General features: G+C 45.2%; 1 protein-coding gene across 1 annotated transcript in view; it reads right to left on the bottom strand.

Annotated features, from left to right (window-relative positions):
- LOC131281530 (heparan sulfate 2-O-sulfotransferase pipe) overlaps positions 1-18,315 on the bottom strand; it is a 126,015-nt gene extending 107,700 nt beyond the window's left edge. Inside the window, exon 1 of the mRNA XM_058310867.1 lies at positions 18,272-18,315. Within this exon, the coding sequence (XP_058166850.1) occupies positions 18,272-18,315 (44 nt within the window). The remainder of the gene's footprint in view (positions 1-18,271) is intronic.
- Between the last annotated feature and the right edge of the window lie 414 nt (positions 18,316-18,729).

Here is an 18,729-nt window from a genome sequence, read left to right as displayed (position 1 = left end):
TTGCCAGCTTATTTAGTTGTTGTTTTCTGTTTTTTTTTTTGTAAGGATTGAGAATATTTGCAGACACTCGGTTTTGATGTTTCGTTTTAGCTCTCTTCATTATGCGTTATCACTTTCCAGCCCAAACACCCAATCTGGTGCCCTCTGTTAGAAATGTGTACGCTTTCGCTTTCTATTGATTTTGAAGCCATGTCTGTGTGCCAAGGTAACTTCTATGACCGACCCGAAAGCAAAAAGGAAAAACCCCAAACGATGCGTTGCCGGTTGGCGGTTTGAAAAAAGCTTCCTCACCTTTAAGTGGCTGCTTTGGCTTAAAGTGTCCGGGACGTGTCGCTTTCGGTTTTTTGTTTGAAATTTAATTTCTCCGTCCAGTCGTACCCGTTCCTTGCTTGCTATATGTTTTGGTTCCTAATTTTCGATTTCAGTGCCAGCGAAGCACTTGGTCGCTTCCTTCCTTCACTTTTGTAACGAAAAAGCCCACTGGGGAAGTTGCAATGTCGGGGGGGAAAATAGAGAAAAAAACCCAACCCCGTTGGTAAGTGAATTAATTATGCGCTCTGATTATCAGCTTGTAAAGTTCGACTAGCAGAGTCGTGGCACGGAAGCCCTGCAAACCGTGCAAGACACGAAACCGAACGCAAAACCGCGGCCTCCATCAAGACGAGACACCGGCTTCGTGGGCGCTTTTTTCCGGTCCGTGAATTTGGTGTTGAAAGTTTTGACGATGATGATGATTTGTTTTTTTTTTTGTCGAGCAATTTTTTGTGTCATTCACTTCATTTCGTTCCACCTTGTTCACCTTCACTTTTTTGGCCCCGTGTATGCTGGGGTGATCGGTGTTTTTTTTTTGCTCGTTGTGGGAACATCTTCAGAGTGATTAAAATCATTGAGTGATATTTACCTTCCGTACTTTCTCCGTCCTCTCTCTAGTGGCCAACACACTACCCTCCAATACACCGCTTCGGTGGCTGTGGGGTGAATTTCAATATTCCACCATGTTCTTCCACCCTCCAGCGTACCGCCCCCTCTCAATTATGCTGTGTTTATCGATTTTATTTTCCCATTTCACCGCTCCTCCGGAAGCCTCCGCCGGATCGAAGGGGAACATTACGGTTTATTTTTATGGACACCGCGTGATACACATTGTATTCGAAATGAGTATCCTAAACGCTACACAGGCGGTGCTCGAGCGTGGTTTTGGGTTAACATTATATAAAAAAAAGCAAGTAGTCTACGTTGACGACCACCCAGGGCTTGGTCAGCTCGGCAAGCAGTAGAGAGCTCTAGCATGGCATAAAATTAATCAAAAATCATACTTAAATCGAGTGGAAAGCTTGAATGAAATCTGAAAGAAGAAAAACCATTGACCATCGATCGGTTTGACGGCGGCCGGAGTCAACCCGCAGAGTCAAGAACGTACAGCTTGAAATATTAATTTATCGTAGTGTAGCCTTTTTTTTTTTAATTTTTTGCTTCCTCGGGTGGGTTCGCGCCCCCTCGACAATGGGTTTTATTGGTCACGAACTCATTTGATTGAACAACCGAAATTGAGTTTCGAGCCGATTCGCGGAAGCGTTTGAAAATCATAATTAATTTTGATGATTCTATCAACGACTGGAGTGAAAATCGTTTGCTATAGAAAGATGGTAGATACTTATTCCAGATGCTTATGGATGAAAAGTATACCCATTTGCGCATTAATCCTTACTTTAACGGAATATATATTGCTACAAGCCTCAAAGCACCAATAATAATTTTCTTTAAATCATTTATGCAAAATAGATTATGAATGTTAGTGTATTCCATAAAAGACACCATGGGAAATCTTTGAAGATAGCTCAGCTCATTACAAAATATACCTTCGATTGACTGTTTGCCCGTAAAACACATGCCCAGTGTTTACGATTTAAGTTAATCAAATTAAAGTGAAAGTCATCACATGCAAAGTTCCATTACCGATAACGCATCCCGTCGCATCCGAAATACACTGCCAAGTACCACTAAATCTACCGCTGAAGACATCCTCTTAATGTTCGCGACACTCACCAACGAACCGGTCCTCCCAAGCCACAGCATCACGAAATATCACGTTCGACAACACGTCACCGCGATGAATTTCGCCTGATTAATGAATCCGCCGGTCGGCCTTTCAGTTCCGCCTTTCGGCGAGGGTCATTTCAGCGGCATTTTCCCTTTTCGGAAACGCGCACAACGCTAGCTTTCGGATGTGATGAAGGCCGATGGCGTTGCAAACCGCTCATTTATTGATGAGCAGGAGTCGCGCGGGCGCCTAATGAAGTTGATGTCATTGCTTAAAATACGATCACGTCAGTGTGGTCTCCTCAGAGGAAGAAAAGGAAGCTTTTGAAAACAGTCGGTTACGTGAGTTTGTGACAAAACACAGGTAGCTCGTATTAGCTTACCGATTGGTGTAGTTAATTTTGGATCATAGCGAAACGTAATTCCATAGCATGCATCCATTTGTCTAAAAGGTGAACAGCCAAGCAAACTCCGTTACATTGATTGATTGTCGATCCAACGGGTCGATCCAGTGATGAGCTTCGAAAGGTCATGCACCGATCTGTCAGATGTCAAATCGAGATCGATCTATCATGCCCATTCGCTTCCATTGTTGAGCGCGTGTGCTAAAGCCACAAAGGTGTCCAATGCGAGATTGAGGTGATCATTGTGACGCGATCGTCTGTGTCAACAGCTAGAGCTCGTAAATTGTTGTAATTGGGAGTGAAATTTAACGAACTCCTCGATCGGGTTTGAGCGTAACGATCGATGAGCTACAGTTTGAGGTTAGGTTCAGTTGCTACTGTTAAGCTGGGGAGAAGAAAAAGGTACCTCTCACTGCCGTTGTACCCTACGGGGTGTGATTAGAAAGGACACACGGTATTCTGTTATTTTTCGGCTCGTTTTTTCGTTTCTCTTTGAAGCGGCACCCCTAATGTGGCCAAAAGTTCACTTTCGGTCGCACATTGAAATGCAGCCGGCACCGAGGTAACCACAAAAAAAAACGAAATGTATTCACAGCAGGTGTGACGTTAGAGCACGGTTTAGTGGATGAGTGGATAAAAAACACGGCATTAGGATGATTTGGAACTCGTTGTAGTCCCTTGTCACCGGCACCGGGTTCCGATGTGGCCAGAAAAACTATTTCAAAGAGTTTAGAAAGGAAGAGTGCAACATCCTTTCACCCGTGGGACTATTACCATCGGTGAACCAGATGTGCTTTCTGCGACGACGGTCCACCGTTTTGATGAGCCGGACCCGCCGAAACAACCCCGCGAGCCAACAAGTGGCCATCATCACTTAAAGCTCTCCTACATGACGTCCTCTCCATCTTCCACAATCGTCCCGGGAGGATCCACCGTCCGTTAATTGTCTCCGGGTGAGTGAGTTTGTCGTGCTCCTATTACATACTGTGCTGAAAGTGTATCCCATTATCGACGTGCCTGCGTAATCGAAGCAAAAACGCAACCGAAATCGTTACCGCAACGAAAGCGCGACCGTCACTTTCGGAGGGACCCAATTTCGGTATCGAAACTGAAAGTTCTCCGCCGGAGAGTGGCTCTTTTGCGATCGTTTCGGATCATTAGAGGGCCGAAATGAATGCGATTTCGACAGTTATAGACGGAGCGTCACTTATGATTGCCGGGTACAGTGAGAGACGAGGTTTTCTTTCCTCTTTGGGATCTGTTTGACGCGCTGGCTACTTGTAACGAGAGGGGCTATTTATCCTTCGGAGTGAAGTTTTGTTTTATGTAAATTACGTTTGCCTCGTAAAACGAAAGGGTCTTCAATTTTTATCTCTCGGTTGGTTTCGGTATAAACAGAAGTAGTGATAGCCGATCTAGCAAAAATGCTTTTCTTTCGTTTGCCTTTCAACTTGTGAACTTAGGCAGCATCGATCAGACTCGTTTCCATGTATTTATTACAGCAGATACGTCGCATGCTCCTTGGCAGAGTTCCCTTGCCGAAAAATAGATCACAATAAACCCGTTCAGGGGTAATAATCGCATAAAATGTACGATTCACTTTCGAATCATGGCCTTCGGCACGATCGGCCCAAGCCGTGTGTAAGATACAATGAATGGCCGATTCGAGGCGATAAGTTAAAAGTGCTCATTAAACCGTCGTCAGTGCCAACAACGACCGTGCTAACCGTTATTAGCGGCCATGGTGGAGGCGGTTTCGCTCTCTTTTGCCTGTGCTGGTGCTTATCTTAATTTTACCACTTGAATCATTTAGCTCGTGCGGGCTCGTGCGCCGGATTTCGATCCCGGGGATCGCACAACAATGACATCGCGGGGCCAGACGTGAACGAGAGTGAAATGCATGGCCGTAGGAAAAATGTTTTGCTCGTTGAAGACGTGAGCAAAAAGAATGCTGGCAACTTTCTATCGGTCGAAGGTGGTAAAAGAAATGGAAGCCAGCTTATGCCTTCACGGAGTAGCTTGCCCTTCGGTTGTCGTTCGGGTGTTGGTCCAATTTTGACGCCTCACTTGCAACCATCAAGTGCGAGGTTAATCAACCAAACATCCGAGCTGCAGCTTCTCCAAGCCGGGGTGCGGTGATAAATATGACGGTTTATGTTTCGATTACGGCTAGGGAGCAACGGTGGAACTTTCTCTGTTTGTTCGTTAGTCAATCCGGGGTGAAGTTCCTTCGTAAATCCACTCTTGGAGTTGGCTCGTTGAGCGCATGAAGAACGACTATTGGCTCACGGAAAAAGATCAAGCCAATCAGTCAAACTCGGTTGGTGTACCGTTGATTGACGAGCCGGTGTCCAGCTGGCAGGGCCCAATTTTTCAAGGTTTTCCCGATCCGCCAATCCACTCCATCGCGAGCGCATTTTACCCTTTTGGTCCGGCAGCACTAGCAGCGTGCATAAATACATGTTTTGCAGCGTTCCGTTAAGTGTCCAGTGGAAGAGTGTATATTCGCTTGGGGCAGGAATAAGTTACTGGCTGAGTAGGGTGCGTTCGGGCATGTAGAAGCATAACAACAGCTCGCTTTGCATGCGACAGCAAAGGCTGCAGCGGCGATGCTGGAGGTTGCAAAACGGTAAAGAAAAGCAGTACCTCCTTAAATCTAGGTCAATCCAGTACCGATTCGAGACCAAGCCGAAACTGGAAACCACTTTAGCTGCGAAATCAATCGACAACGCCCCGGTCTTGGACCGCTACAACCGGGGCTACCCTTCGGCAACGGTACCAAGGGCTGCAACGGCCGGCTTGCATTACCCGTGCTCGGTGCGGGAAAGGTAGAAATAATAAAATGGTTTTCTGCCCACAAGACCGCGAAAATGATCCCGTTTCACATTCACCCCACTCGAGGGCGCACTCGAAGGGGAAACTAAACACTCTGCCACGAAACCTTCGCCTTCAGGCACAGCGAGATGCAGTTTCCGTCCCGAGACCGCACCCTCCCCCACAAAGGTACCACAGGGACAAGAGTTGGACCCTGAAGCCGCCAAGCCTCCAGCCTCCCGCACCGAACGACGACCACGACACGACAATGGGGCATGTTAATTTCACCTTTCGCCCGACGCGGCGACACAAAACAATGCAAACATTATGCTAATGTAGATTAGATGCCCCGGATAGTACCGGGAAGACAAATATCCCAATTCCATGGTGCGTCCGCCACGTTCCAATAGGGACCGGGAAGTCACTTCGGCCCGGCATTTGACGCCTCCGCTGCAGTTAACCATCGGTTCCGGTTCGGTTGTTTCGGTACACTGGCGAGACATTTTATCAAATAACCGTGTCCAGGGACGCACACTTTCTAGAGAAAGGAAAACCGTGCGCCGCGCAGTTCGAGAAGAAAGGAAAATTAGGAAGTACTTCCTCCCGACTCTCCGATGTTTCGATCGATGTCGAGATCGAGACAGCGATCGTGCTTTCCTTGGGATGGAGAAAAAAAAGTCAAGACCGCAGTCGAATACGCCACGAGGTCAGGCCTCGTGTAAAAGCCTCCCTTTCCACTGCGGTACATTTTTAAATGTGTCGTACGAGCTCCATTTCTACGGCATGTCGAACGTCATGTCGTGGCGTTGTCGCGAGCCGCTTTTGCTGACCATTGCGGTGACTCCCGCCGGTTTAATGTTTCGTTCGACTCCCCAGGAGCACAGGGGGCTTGGTTTGTGCCCTCGGCCAAGCCTTGAGTCAACGTTGGACTGACATGAAAAAATAATAAAAATAAAAACGAAAAACCATATCATTTACCCCGAGATCAGACTGTAAAGCGTTCACGCTTGCGGCAATGAGGTGGGAGGGTCGATTGCATCGGTGTAATGATCGTGTGACGATTGTTATGTACAATACACAACCGCCTCGATGGTGGTCACGGTGGGCTATGAGGTGGAAAAATGCATCATAATGGACAATTTACGCGTCTTTGGGAACGCCGATAACGCAACTCGGGGTAACGATAGTGCAACATAATGTTAATGTGCGCTAATGTTTGACTTGGTTGGCCCGCAACATTGCGAGGATCATTCACTATGAAAGGAAACAAGCGAAGGTTTTCGATTGTTTAAAGTAGTTTAAATAATTAAAAAATATGACAAAACTCTAGCCGCGTCTAGATATGGACAGTTAGGTTTGAATTTTTTAAAAATGCTACAAATCAAAAGATAATTGTGAAATAAAAGTTTAAATTATTTAAATTTTCCTTCTCGTTTATTAAAAAAAGTCAACTGTAAAATCTATTTAGTCTTGATTTCTCTTAGATACTGATATTAATTTATTCATTTATTTGACTCGTAAGGCGAGATGTTAATCGACTGCTTTATATTGTTTTTATAACACGTATAACAAAATTATAATGAAAGGACAAAAATTTGCATTAGTAAATCATGCGAAACCTAAAATATTGTTTGAGTTTCTGTAAAGTTAAAATAAGCCAATTTACCCAAAAGATAAGTTACCAAATTTATGCATCATTGAATTATGACATAAATCGTATTTTTCTCAGTTAAGTTCATCTGGTTAAAACCAAATAAAATAAGGGTGAAACAAATGATGTCTTGCTTCAGCCCCATACGTTTATTATTCGTAGCATCATGTTTAAGAACTTCATTCTAAACAATATAACAGTACCGATAATCTGTTGTAATGTGAACTGGCCCATTGAAGTTAATGCTCTACGCATGATTAAATGGAAAGCGTTCGTTCCAGCCGCGCCTCAGGCACAATTTTCGAGCATTGAATCAACGAGGTAATAGGCGACCCGTTAGCAGCAACATCATCAACATGATCATCATCCTGCACGTTGTGCAGTCATGCCGAGACAGTCGTCTACGAAAGCTCCGGGCCATCAATGTTGCCTTTTCCAATTTCGCTCTCTTGCTCTCCACCGTTGCTCCAGATCTTAATTCTCGTTTCCGGACGTTCTAAATCCAGCATTTTACGAGCTCATTCACGCCGATTACGATCCATTCTCTCTGGGGAGGTAGCTAGGCGCCTTGCCGCGGCCGTTGCACAATCCGGACTATTTCCCGAAAATAACCAAACGTAAAAGTCCCACCCTCCCGTTCCCGAAAGCATTGTTTTTCATAGCTTGGCGCGATAGTTTTTCGGCAAAGCTTTTCCCACGCTGGCCCCGGACCAACGCTCGTTCACGCAAAGTGGCAGACGAAGAACGGGTTCTTTTGCGGTTCATTTCATCCGGGTCGGGCTCGAGAAGCCGGAAACTTTATGATGGAGAGCTGGTTGGCCAATATTTTTATAGTTTTCTTTCCGACCGCACTACGTTTGCGCTTTGTCTTCCTGCGTTGAATCGCTGCTTCCCATTTGTTTTTTGTTCTATTCTCATTTTGATCATTTTGTCGCGCTGGTCAACAGGCGTATCGTCTTGACCGGACCTTGCAGCGGTCTGAAGATAAAAGTTCTCCTTCTATGTTTCCCGGTAGGGTTGGTGGATTTTCCATCCCGGTAGAGATCGTCAGCACCGTTTCTGAATGGTGGTGGATGGACAGAAAACTGCATGCATTAAAAATTTCATCGCCCCAAACTCGATTCTCGAGCTGTCACGCGATGCGGAGGAAATTCTAGTTCCGGTTCGCGAGCGGTAATGTTTGCCACTGGATTCAATTTTCCCACTTCTTTCCCCTGACCAGCACAGTTTGTCACTGCCAATGTCATTGTCCCCGTCGAAAATTTTGCTGGTGATGATGCGTTTGAAATGCCGTTAGTTCCCAGCAGCTCGTTATTTCTACATCTCAGTCATAAATTAGATCAAATTTTAAGTTTTGAAGGTTAAGGAGCTCTTTGGTCCAACGTAAGAGTTGTTCTCGTTCGTCTACGTTTTGATGGGAGTTTTCCTTTTGTCTCTTGCTGGTCGCTAAACCTCCCACACGGCACAGAAATTTCTCAAATTCAGTCAAGTCAATGGCGATGTGATTTCAGAATCGCTCAGATTTGAACACAACACTTCTCCTCATCTTCCCTTTGTTAGCCACAATTGCTGGAAAGTTAGTTCAAATGACTTTGCGTTCAGAGAAAAAGCGATCATTTAATTATTCATCTCACATCTTTGCGCTTCAATGCCTTGCGTCGCTCAGTTTCGCCATCTGCCCCAATTCTGGGGCTAGAAGGAGTCGCGCATAAGTTCGCGAAACTCGCTAATGATGGAGACGGAGGAATTGATTGGACAGTACTTCTCCATTCCTCCCCTCGGTTCACCCCTCACAACCATATTGGATCATTTAATTGAAAATGGAAATTGAAGTAGATCGGTGTAATTGCGCCGCTCCAGTTCCGCCCGCTTTGGAGCACCGGTATGCGTGCGAGTTAACTTCGAGAAGCGGGTTTTATTTCGTTCGGACCCTCTGAAAGCCCTTTCGAGGGTCATTTTCTGGGTCGTGGAAAAAAACACGCTGTGTCCAAAATTGTGAAAAACCTCCACATCGCAGAGGACGGGGAAACATACTTTTTGGTGTGAGGTTCGCACCGTTTCGCCCGCCGTGCCATGTTGCCCGAAGCGGTGCCCGTCCAAAAACAGGCACTTATGTAACAGTCAAGGTCAGGGCGAGCGACCACCGCACCACACCGCTTGCGCTGGCTCATAAAAGCGTAGTCACATTGTTGTAGCCCACTCGCCAAAGCTACCCGGCTGCGGTCCGCCCGAAATGCTGGCAGCCAACGCCAGGCTGACGTTTGTCGAAGAAGCGCCACATTTGACGCCATTTCCTTCTTCGGCAGCAGCCAGCCAACGCATATAATGCTGGGAGGGTTTTAAAGCTCCCCAGTGATTTCTGAGCGCTCTTTGGTGTTATTATGCGTTTTTTTGTTGTTGTTTCGAGTTTCCGCTGCCACCATCTGGTTCCTTCGCGCTGCTTTTGCTGGGTTCTGTCGAGGCGAGGTAGCTGTGATGACCCCTTAGCGACGAACCAAATGGACAACGCCTGGCTGACTTTTTCAAATATCGTACGTTCTGAGTTGCTTTGTGTGGAGGATTAAGGTAAGCCGACCAGAAGAGTATTTTATTTCGGTGCAGATTGTTGTCTGGGACTTTTTTTTAAGGCTTGCTTTAAAAACGCTGGCTCTAGAAGTGGTTAAATTGTAACTTACTTAAATATAATTATTGTTTCAGAAATAAAGAAAATACACTAAGAGGGCGTAATGCACTCTAAATATATTTGAATTTGAAGATTAAACTGAATGTTGCTATTGTGAATAGCTTAGGAACTAAAACATCCAACGATTTTACAAAATAACCAACATCTTTAAAAAAACCAAAATCTACTGAACTTTCTTTTACCATCAGCGAAGTGTAATTTTACGCATTGGACACGTAGTAAATGGAATGGATGAGTAAATGGAATGGAATGGAAAGTATATGTGGCAATACTAAACCAAATGAAATCAATCAGGCCATTGAGCCAATTGGTTAATCTCTTTACTACAAGAATTTTACTTTTGGTGGGAGATTTTCTACTTTCCTATTTGATTGCAAAAAGAATATCTCTTGAATTTAAAGCAATCGATTGGTTTTACTTAAAATGCTCTTTTTCTGTTCTTTGTTTACCGCAATTATACTAGTCTAAAAGGTTATCATCATTATCATAAGAATCCTTCCGATCGTGAGTAAGATGACAGAAAGAAATCCAAACTCTTCGGGCGCTTTCCTAATGAGTCTTTGCTAATGAGCCATCATCAATTTGCATCTAATTTTAAGAACCGAGCCAAGTTCGAAGTTCGGCTGCTGTTTGTAATCTTCCTCTCTCGCGAGAAAGATGTAAGAATTTTCGTTCTCAAAAGCTAGCTGTTGTTCTTGTAACAGAAAGCTGTCCACCTCCTACTGGGCGATTTTTCAACAGATTCTTTGGCGTGAGCGCAATAAATGTATGCGCGATTTTGGTCATTAAACATTTTATTGCCGCCACTAATACAAGCGTGACCCGCCCCCTCGTGGCAAACAAAAGCTTCAAAAAGGAAAACGTCGAAAATGTTCATCTTCTTTCAGAAGAAAGACACAACAGAACTAAGTTGAATAGACGGTCGCGCGGACCGGAAAGGTCATGCTGTTTCGCGAGTCGCATTCGACGATCGCATCCGCATGTCGGTGGCGACAGTTCGCTAATCTAGTGTCGGCAGTTGAACATCGTCCCCGTCGGTCCATGGACGCCATGGTCAGCGGTAGATATGGCGATGGCTTAAGGCAATGGCTCATCGAAGCTTAGGATACGGGGTTCGCATTCGTTTTCGGGAAGCGGTCCCCCCTTACTCTCCCATCACCACCATGTGTCGCACGATGGCGGTGAATTATCGTCGAAAGTATCGCGATCGACGGGGCTGACACAGCACGAGACGTCTCGCCTTTTGCGCCTTTGCTGCAAGCGATGAAATTAATGTGTTTTGGGTTTTTTGTTACCGGTGCGTTGGGGAAGGTCAACCGAAAAAGGGGATAAGCATCCTCACCGGCGGGTGAATATGGAGATTTCTAATCGACGTCTGACGCCTGAAGACGGTTTGAACCTTTATCGCGATTCGGGATCGCCTAAGGCCGGGTTCGGCGATTGGCTATACGATCGATCTTTAATTCTCGGCCATTCTGCAACCGGATCTGTGGCAAACGACACCTACCTTTAATTCTCTAAGCTTGATCGTAAATGGTGCCATTTTTTAATGCGTTTAAGAGTAGCGATCCAATTCAGCTAACAATTTTGAACCAGTCATTTGTGGGGGGAAATGTGACAAGAGGCCTCGGTGGGGTAAGTTGCACTTTTATGTTTTTGTCTGGTTATGGGTAAATATAAAGGTTATGCCAAGGTGGTTTGTATAGAACAGATCTTTAAACATATTCTTAAACTTATGCCTTATACTGTCGTTGGAAAACTACCCTCGAAATGTCTCACATTACCCTCCTTCTTATGAGAGTTTTCGATCGTAACCGATCCCTAACTTGATTTTTGTTCTTGCTTGTTGTAGATGCTGAAACTCTTCGTGGTTTTTCTTAAGTGTTTCAATTTTCTGTGAACTTGAAACGCTACTCCTTTCAAATGACACTATAAAGTGTCAAGAGGCTTCCCGTACAGGGGAACAGTTTTGTTTTTGAGAAATAACTGTCATTTTCTCCTCTTCGTGCCATTCTTCGGTACGATCTTCTGTGCGCTTTCTTCTCCCGGCTTCCATTTCACCGATGCGCCATTGCGGAACCATGCGCGCGGCATCAAGTGTCGAATTTGAAAGTGCAATTGAAAGCACGTAGTGCGTCTGGCCTTTGGCAGCCCATCCGGGTTCGGTTCGAGTGGGCCGCAAGAGGTTATTTTGCGCATTGATTCATGCTGCTCCAAAGAGCAACGCACTGCCGGACGAGGCCTGGTCCTGGCCACGGTCACCGCGGTGATGGGTTTGTCAAGTCGTTACCCGTCCCGGGTTGAACTTCCCCGAACCCCCCGGGGGGGAAATAAGAGGTGTTGCAGATAACAGCCTCCGCCGTAGTGTAGGAGAGTCTTCCAAAAATGGGAAAATTGCACACGGCAGCTTAAATAGTGCACTTTCTCGATGGGCCCGAAGTCGAAAAGAGAAAGGTTTGCGAGTCGTCAAGGAGTCGTACGCTGGGGGTTCATTTCGAAATTGCCCGCACTCCTTCGGCCGGGACGTTGGTGGCTAGTGATCGTGGGCACTTTAGAAATGTCGTCGTCTGAGCCGCGATTTTCCCATTAGTTCCACCGCTTCGTGCTTTTCTCAGCTGTGTGTATTTAATATTTTTCTTCAATTTTTTATTCCCAGCATGTTGGGACATTTAGGAGCCGCCTTTATTTGTCTCGCTTCGCTCAATCGAAACGCGCTTCAAAATCAATCACGCTTCAATATGTCAAAAGCAGCCTGTTTGTGCGAACGAAAGCATTTCCATTTGAAAGCGTACATTTTCCATCCAGAGCGGGCGGGCGGCTTTCCCGGTTTTGAACTGATTTTTTCTCTATCGCGTTCAATGTCTTTTTATACATTCGCGCGCCCTCACCCGCGGGAATCACCGGGTGGATGATGGAGCGTGAATTGTTGTACGACTTGTCGATACATTATACGCGAGGCCGGTTTCCAACCCCGGACCATCGATAGCAAAGGGAAACACCGCCGAACGGCCGATGAACTATCGAAATCGCTACAGAAAAACTCCATTGTCCGGTGGTGGAGTCCTTTCCAACTGGGTAAAAACGGTTCCCAATCGGTAGGCTGAGTGATGGATTTGTTATTTGTTATTTACCATTTTCGTACGGAGCTGCAAATGAATGTAGCGAATGAAAAATAATATTTGGGAAGCGAGGGCGAACAAAAAAATAACGATAACACGAGACGATGGAAGGGATGATCCAAATTAAACGTCCATCAGAAGAGAAGCTGGGCTTATGCGGTGAGGCAAAACGAAAAGTGTTCACAATTATTCATGGGAACGCGTTTTTGCCATCATCAACTGACAGGATTAGCGCCAGTCATTCACTCGTTTTGTAAGGATATTAACTGTTTGCAATAAATGCCTGTTTCGCAATCTGGAATTTGTATCTTATCCTTGCTTTGGGCCCAATTTTATCGAAGCTTTTGATTTTCGTTTGTTACTAGAAAAAAATGATTAATTTTACTTCAGATTTTTTACCCAGGATATTTGCATTATCGTCAATATTTATAAAATAAAATGCAATATTTCGTGAAGTAAAGACATTTGTAAGACATTTATAAATTCAGTTATGACACCGTTTTTGAACAATGTATCTTCAATTCTACTTCACTTGAAACTAATTAATTTTGAAACGACCCCTGGAACATTAAAACGTTCAACAGCATGTTCCATGTGTTGCTCCACCTCAAACCTCCGTCTGCTCTGCGATGTTATAAAACACTATTGGAACGGATCGGTCATCCACGCCGCGCACGAGAGCCGGGTAAGGTGAACTTCTTTTCACGCACGATCATCTCCGAGGCATCTTTGATCGATTCGCTGCACATTCACCGGGAGCGAGCGTCGAAATGCACTTTTACTTTTTACTCGATCACGCCGCCGTTCGCTCGCACGAAACGAAAGATAAATCTTGTTTGGTGGGTATTTTCAATTCATTTCAGTAACCCTTATTTTTTACACTGCACTTGAACGTCTTCCGTGTATGATAAAATCAAGAAAAAATCATTACAGCTTCAGCTTTGGACATAAAAAAACGCTAACTATCAAATGGAACTGTTTCTGGCAGGACATTCATTTGATTAAATTTAACATACGACTGCGACAAAAAACATTACGCATCTCTCAGCATTGCTTCAAAGAGCACCAACCATGTCCGTTAAATTGAAACTTCGTGATCGTCTTCCTACATGTCCAGTTTTTAGTTCCCTCCGTGGGCTCGAAATTACTCTCTTTTTGCGTAACATTTCCTTTTACCCAGGCCATTTTTCTATTCGTTTTTGTTTTTGTGTTTTGTTTTGTCTTAAACACCCGGCAAATTCATCTCCGACTCGGTCATCGCACGCTGGGCTGGCTGGAAATGTCTTACTACCTTTGGCCGCCGAAGAAGACGATGACGATGGAATTGAGTAACGGCTAGGGCGATGGTTGCGAACGCCATGCGAAGAAAGTGAATTTTTTTCCATCCGTTGGTTTGGATTGGCTTTTCGTTTTTTTTGGCTCTCGCGTTTTACCTTCGAGCCCGTAATACATTACAGGCTTTCGGCTGCGAAGGCCATCGCATTTGTGATGGATCGTGCCGGTTCCTCGTTCACTTGGCTGACGATTCCCACCGGGCCAAACGAGTGTACACATACGTGATGCATACATTTTCCGGATGGTGGGTGGAATTTTCGATCTAATCGTCATTAATACGGCGAGACCAGAGAAATAAAACTGATCCACTTTCATTCGCTTCATTCACAAAAAAAAAAAACACTTTCCACCCCGAACGAACGAAACGAACATTTGAACGTCTTCGAATCACAAAGTGGCCTCCTCTGGCATCCCTCGGCTTCCAGCCAGCGGTGCCTTCCGCTTCCGACCGGGCGCGTTCGTGTCGGTATGTTGCTCCAGTGCATGCGAGGTGCGTTTCTACGTGATTCAAATTCATCGGACGAGTTCGCTGACGGCGTCTATCGACCTCCGCCGGCTTGGCTTCTCGGCTCCTTCTCGACTCCGGCCCGTGGCGAGTTCAGCGCACGCTCAGCACCGTGCGGTCGTCATGGAAACATGCGTCCAACGTAAGCGGCCCCGCGGTATCGCGAATCAAAACTTGCTCGTGCGTACTGTTGCTCGTGGCAGGGGAATAAAAATCCCAACATGCGCCAACACTTTCGGTTGCGCTTGCGTACGCACTGGGAACCGTCGGCTCGAGACACGCCGATTGGTGGAACGCCGAGCTTGCGATCTTGGGCGTTTGTCTGTGGTTGGTGGTCTTACCCATGTGCGAGGCTGTAGGCCCGAGCTCGATAAGGCTAATCAACTTTTAGCGAGCGAGCGTTGCCACCGTAAGCCTTTACTCCAACGGCATCAGTCGACAGCTGGTCGACTGCGTCGATTCGATCGATTTAATCGCGCTCGCTCTAGATTTTGGTCTAGTACGTGCCGTGTACCGCAAACTTTCCTGCGTTGAAGTGCACTCGGTGGCACGGTGGAAAGGTGATTGGATAAAAGCTATTGAATCTAAATTTACATAAAATATTTAAAAGAAAAATACATCGAAGTGAAGAAGAAGTGCGTGCCAAAGAAATTTTACTCTATAGATCGAAAACCAATCCACATAGATTGAGATCCATTGAGGTTGATTCAGACATTCAGAACAAGGCTAAGTTGAACGCCTTGGTACAAATTCCCACAACATACACAGTGTCCAATAAATTTTCTTACAATGTCAAACAACCATTAAGACGAATTTTATCGGTTGTTTTTTTTTTTTAATTGAAATCTATCTCTTTGTAGATTAATTGCTGCATATGTTTGCGAATTATTACTATAACGTTTTCAAACCCCGTTTCATGCGGCAGGCTATTAGCCATGGCTTATTTTTTGTCTCAAAATCGAAAGATTATGGCACTTAACTGAGACAAAGAGCACCTATTTTCCTTGTGAATATTTGATATCATATTTGGCCACTGAAAGTTATTCATTGGAATAAGATCTGGTGATCTGGAGCCAATAATTTTTATCTAAAAAGCAGCAAACTCTTTGTCTATCATCAGAAATGGATCAAATTAGCTGTGTTAACAGGTGTTTTGTCTTTTTTGAACAGGTAATCATTTATCTTCTAAATTTTTTTCTATGTTTCTCTTTTTGAGATTTTCAATCTAGAATGTAGTGCGCTGCTCTAAACGTCTTTTTCGATAAAAACAAGCGGCACGTTTAAAAAAAAAACCTGCCTTTTTGTATATAATAGCCTGAGAGTGCTTCAGAACAATTGAATTTTGTCAGAAAACAGACACGGGTTCGTTTATGCTTATTGAAGTCATCCCAGTATTTTGGCATGTTCAAATAACAAACGAACGATTGGTGGTAATAAAAAAAACAAAAATGTCTTGTGTAGATATATTAGAATATTTAAAAAAAAATTGTGGAAAGTATATGTGGCTTGTCCACTACGGCTCGACGAGCAAAGTGTACGAGAATATATTGGACATCGTGTAAATAGACAGTTTTCCGCGCTATAATATATAATGGCGCTACCCCGTTGCATAAAAACTCCTACTTTAATCAAATGTGTTACACTTTTCTTGTCCCACTATGAAGGCCTCCGAGCAGCTTGCGCGTTGATCGGGCTCATGAATAACGAGAGCTCTACGAGCTAGACGGACCGGTGGTAGGTGTGCTCCAGCCGAACCGTGTGCCACATTGAAGCTGCGAGGGCTTTAATTTGCCTACTAGAGCCTGTTCTTAGCCACGCCACGTAATGATCGATAGCCACTTCTAGGGCGTCCACCGCGACATGTTGGAAAACAAAAATCGTGGCACGCGCCTAACCAACTGCTCGCTTTGGCCAATCGTATTCCCTACTTCAAACGCTTCTATACAGCTGGTAACTGGATTTAGGCGGACCGTTTGTTTGTTCGAAAGGAAAGAGAAAGGCATGGCCCCGACGCAGTGCACCAGAGTGCCTCCCCCTATGGTCCAGAGGTTAGCTAGAGGTCCCGAAGTGCATCCACGGAGCAGGGTGAACTGCGGGTAGTTGCATCGGCAGCATGACGCGCCGTGACCGTTTCGGTTGGGTCAAGTGATTGTGCAGCGTCTGGTCGGATCGAAGCTTTTCCGGGAAGTTTCCCGCTCGTGCCGCCCGCTTTTCCGACCTTTTTTGATGAATGAGGGCCTGAACTTTGGAGGGCTGTTACTGATTATTTTTGATTGTTGTTGTAGCGAAGGACGGGTTTTAGGAGCTGTTTTTACGCTCCCGACACCGGCGGTACGCTTCGTTTCGGATAGCAATCAGCCTTTCATCGGACCGGAGATGTCGGAGTGATTTACCGTGTTTTGTACACTCGCTTTTATTCAAAAGACAACCGGTTGCATCTGCACTTTCCGTCTTGCATGCAGATGTCTTCGGAGTCGGAGCCGGGAGAAAGACATAAAAAAGCGATGGTTCATTACGAGGTGTCGAGGGCGAGGGTGACGCGCATGGATGTGTAATTTGTTGCCGTTCGCCAGCAACGGTGGATTAGATCTTATTCCCAAGCCCTTCTGCAGCGCCCCGAAAGGCTCGATCGTTAACAGGCTGCAACAGAAACAATATGTTTCCGCCGCGACGTGTACCGTTTCGTGATTAGAGTGTAACGCTTTATGGTTAGTTCATAATTCTTCTCCTCCTCGAGCCAGCTGCTGGCAGAGTCTGTCCGTGTTTGCCTTTCCTATTAGCGGAGGCTGTAATTTCCGAGTCCCCATTCTCCGCCCGAAGCACGCGCTCCAACCGTTGGTGGAGTTGGTGAAATACGAGTCCTGACAATGTTTCAGCAAGTGGCGGGAAAAGTGGTGACGAGAAAGAGTTATCAGCCGCCTGAAGATGGTGTTACACGGTTGCCTGCGGTTATCCGGCTCGGCGTGTAAATGGCAAACAGGAAGACAAAGTGTTGATGGCTCCGGGGAACCTTAAAGTGTTGCCTGAGCATGTCGATAAAATGTATATCCGTCGCGTGGTCCCTTATGATTACCGGTGTCAAGAGTGATGCATCTATTTGTAGAAAGTAGCACATTGAAAATTCTTTCTACTTCTTTTGTTTTATGGATTTCTAAGCTCTTTTGGTTGGACATCCGATAAAAAATGTAGGAAACAGAGTGTGTTGTTGACAAATGTTGATAAGTACCACCTTTCACCTCAAACAATATTTGGGAACGTAGGTGTTAAATTTTATCACTACATTCCAAAGTAGAAGTATAAGAACGAAGCTTCCCTTCAATATCAGAGAATGAGTGTGGGATGATTAGTATAAGATAGTTGAGGCTCGAATTTGTGGTTCAGGCTACTCGCTGATACTAGTAATACACATATAGACATACGACATAATAGACGATACGAATAAATAAACAAATAAATATAATTCGAATGAATTAGTAAGACGATTCTATTCGAGTTAAGTGAAAGTCCGTTTTGTCCTGTATGTCGTTACATAATTCAAACTATTGAAAAAGTTGTCGTTTTTCGAATGCTTCAAATATAAGTTTGAAGAACCTTTTCAGGGCTCATATGGATTAGCAAAACACTGAATAGGGTAAAATTTTGTTTTTGAATCCACTTGCCACATTTTTCGAAACAGTCAAACATTCCTTCGGCTAAAATTAATCAAAGAAAGTTGCTTACCTTTTCGGAACAGTCATCCTGCGATAGCGGAGCAAGTAGTCCATGGCTGCAAATGTGTCAAATTTTCGGGTTCGATTCCCAATATGTTGATCCGCTCACTTAGCACTCTGTTGACGGCGCAGACTGTGCGGCGATCCGATGTTGGCAAAACGGGGCTAGGCCGGGTTGCTCATCCACCGTCGCGTCGGTGTGTAATAATTTCTCCCCCAAAAAACTTGTTAAAATGTGACTTTTCGAGGCAGGGCGCAGGCACACTTTTGGCGATGCGATGGCAAAACTTTCCACCCGAAATACCACCCGGGGAAGGTGTGTGAATCCGGTCGATCGTGTACCACTTCTAAGCACGAGCTTCGCCAATGTCGTACCTTTCACTGAACCACAGAACTTCACGAAATGATACCGGGGAAGATTACCGACATTCCATTAATCCGCGCGCGCGTATTACGATGTATTGATTT

Source organism: Anopheles ziemanni, chromosome 2 (genome assembly GCF_943734765.1).
Source record: "Anopheles ziemanni chromosome 2, idAnoZiCoDA_A2_x.2, whole genome shotgun sequence".
NCBI lineage: Eukaryota > Metazoa > Arthropoda > Insecta > Diptera > Culicidae > Anopheles > Anopheles ziemanni.
Note: the sequence above shows the minus strand (reverse complement) of the source record. Positions and strands in the feature narration are given on the sequence as shown.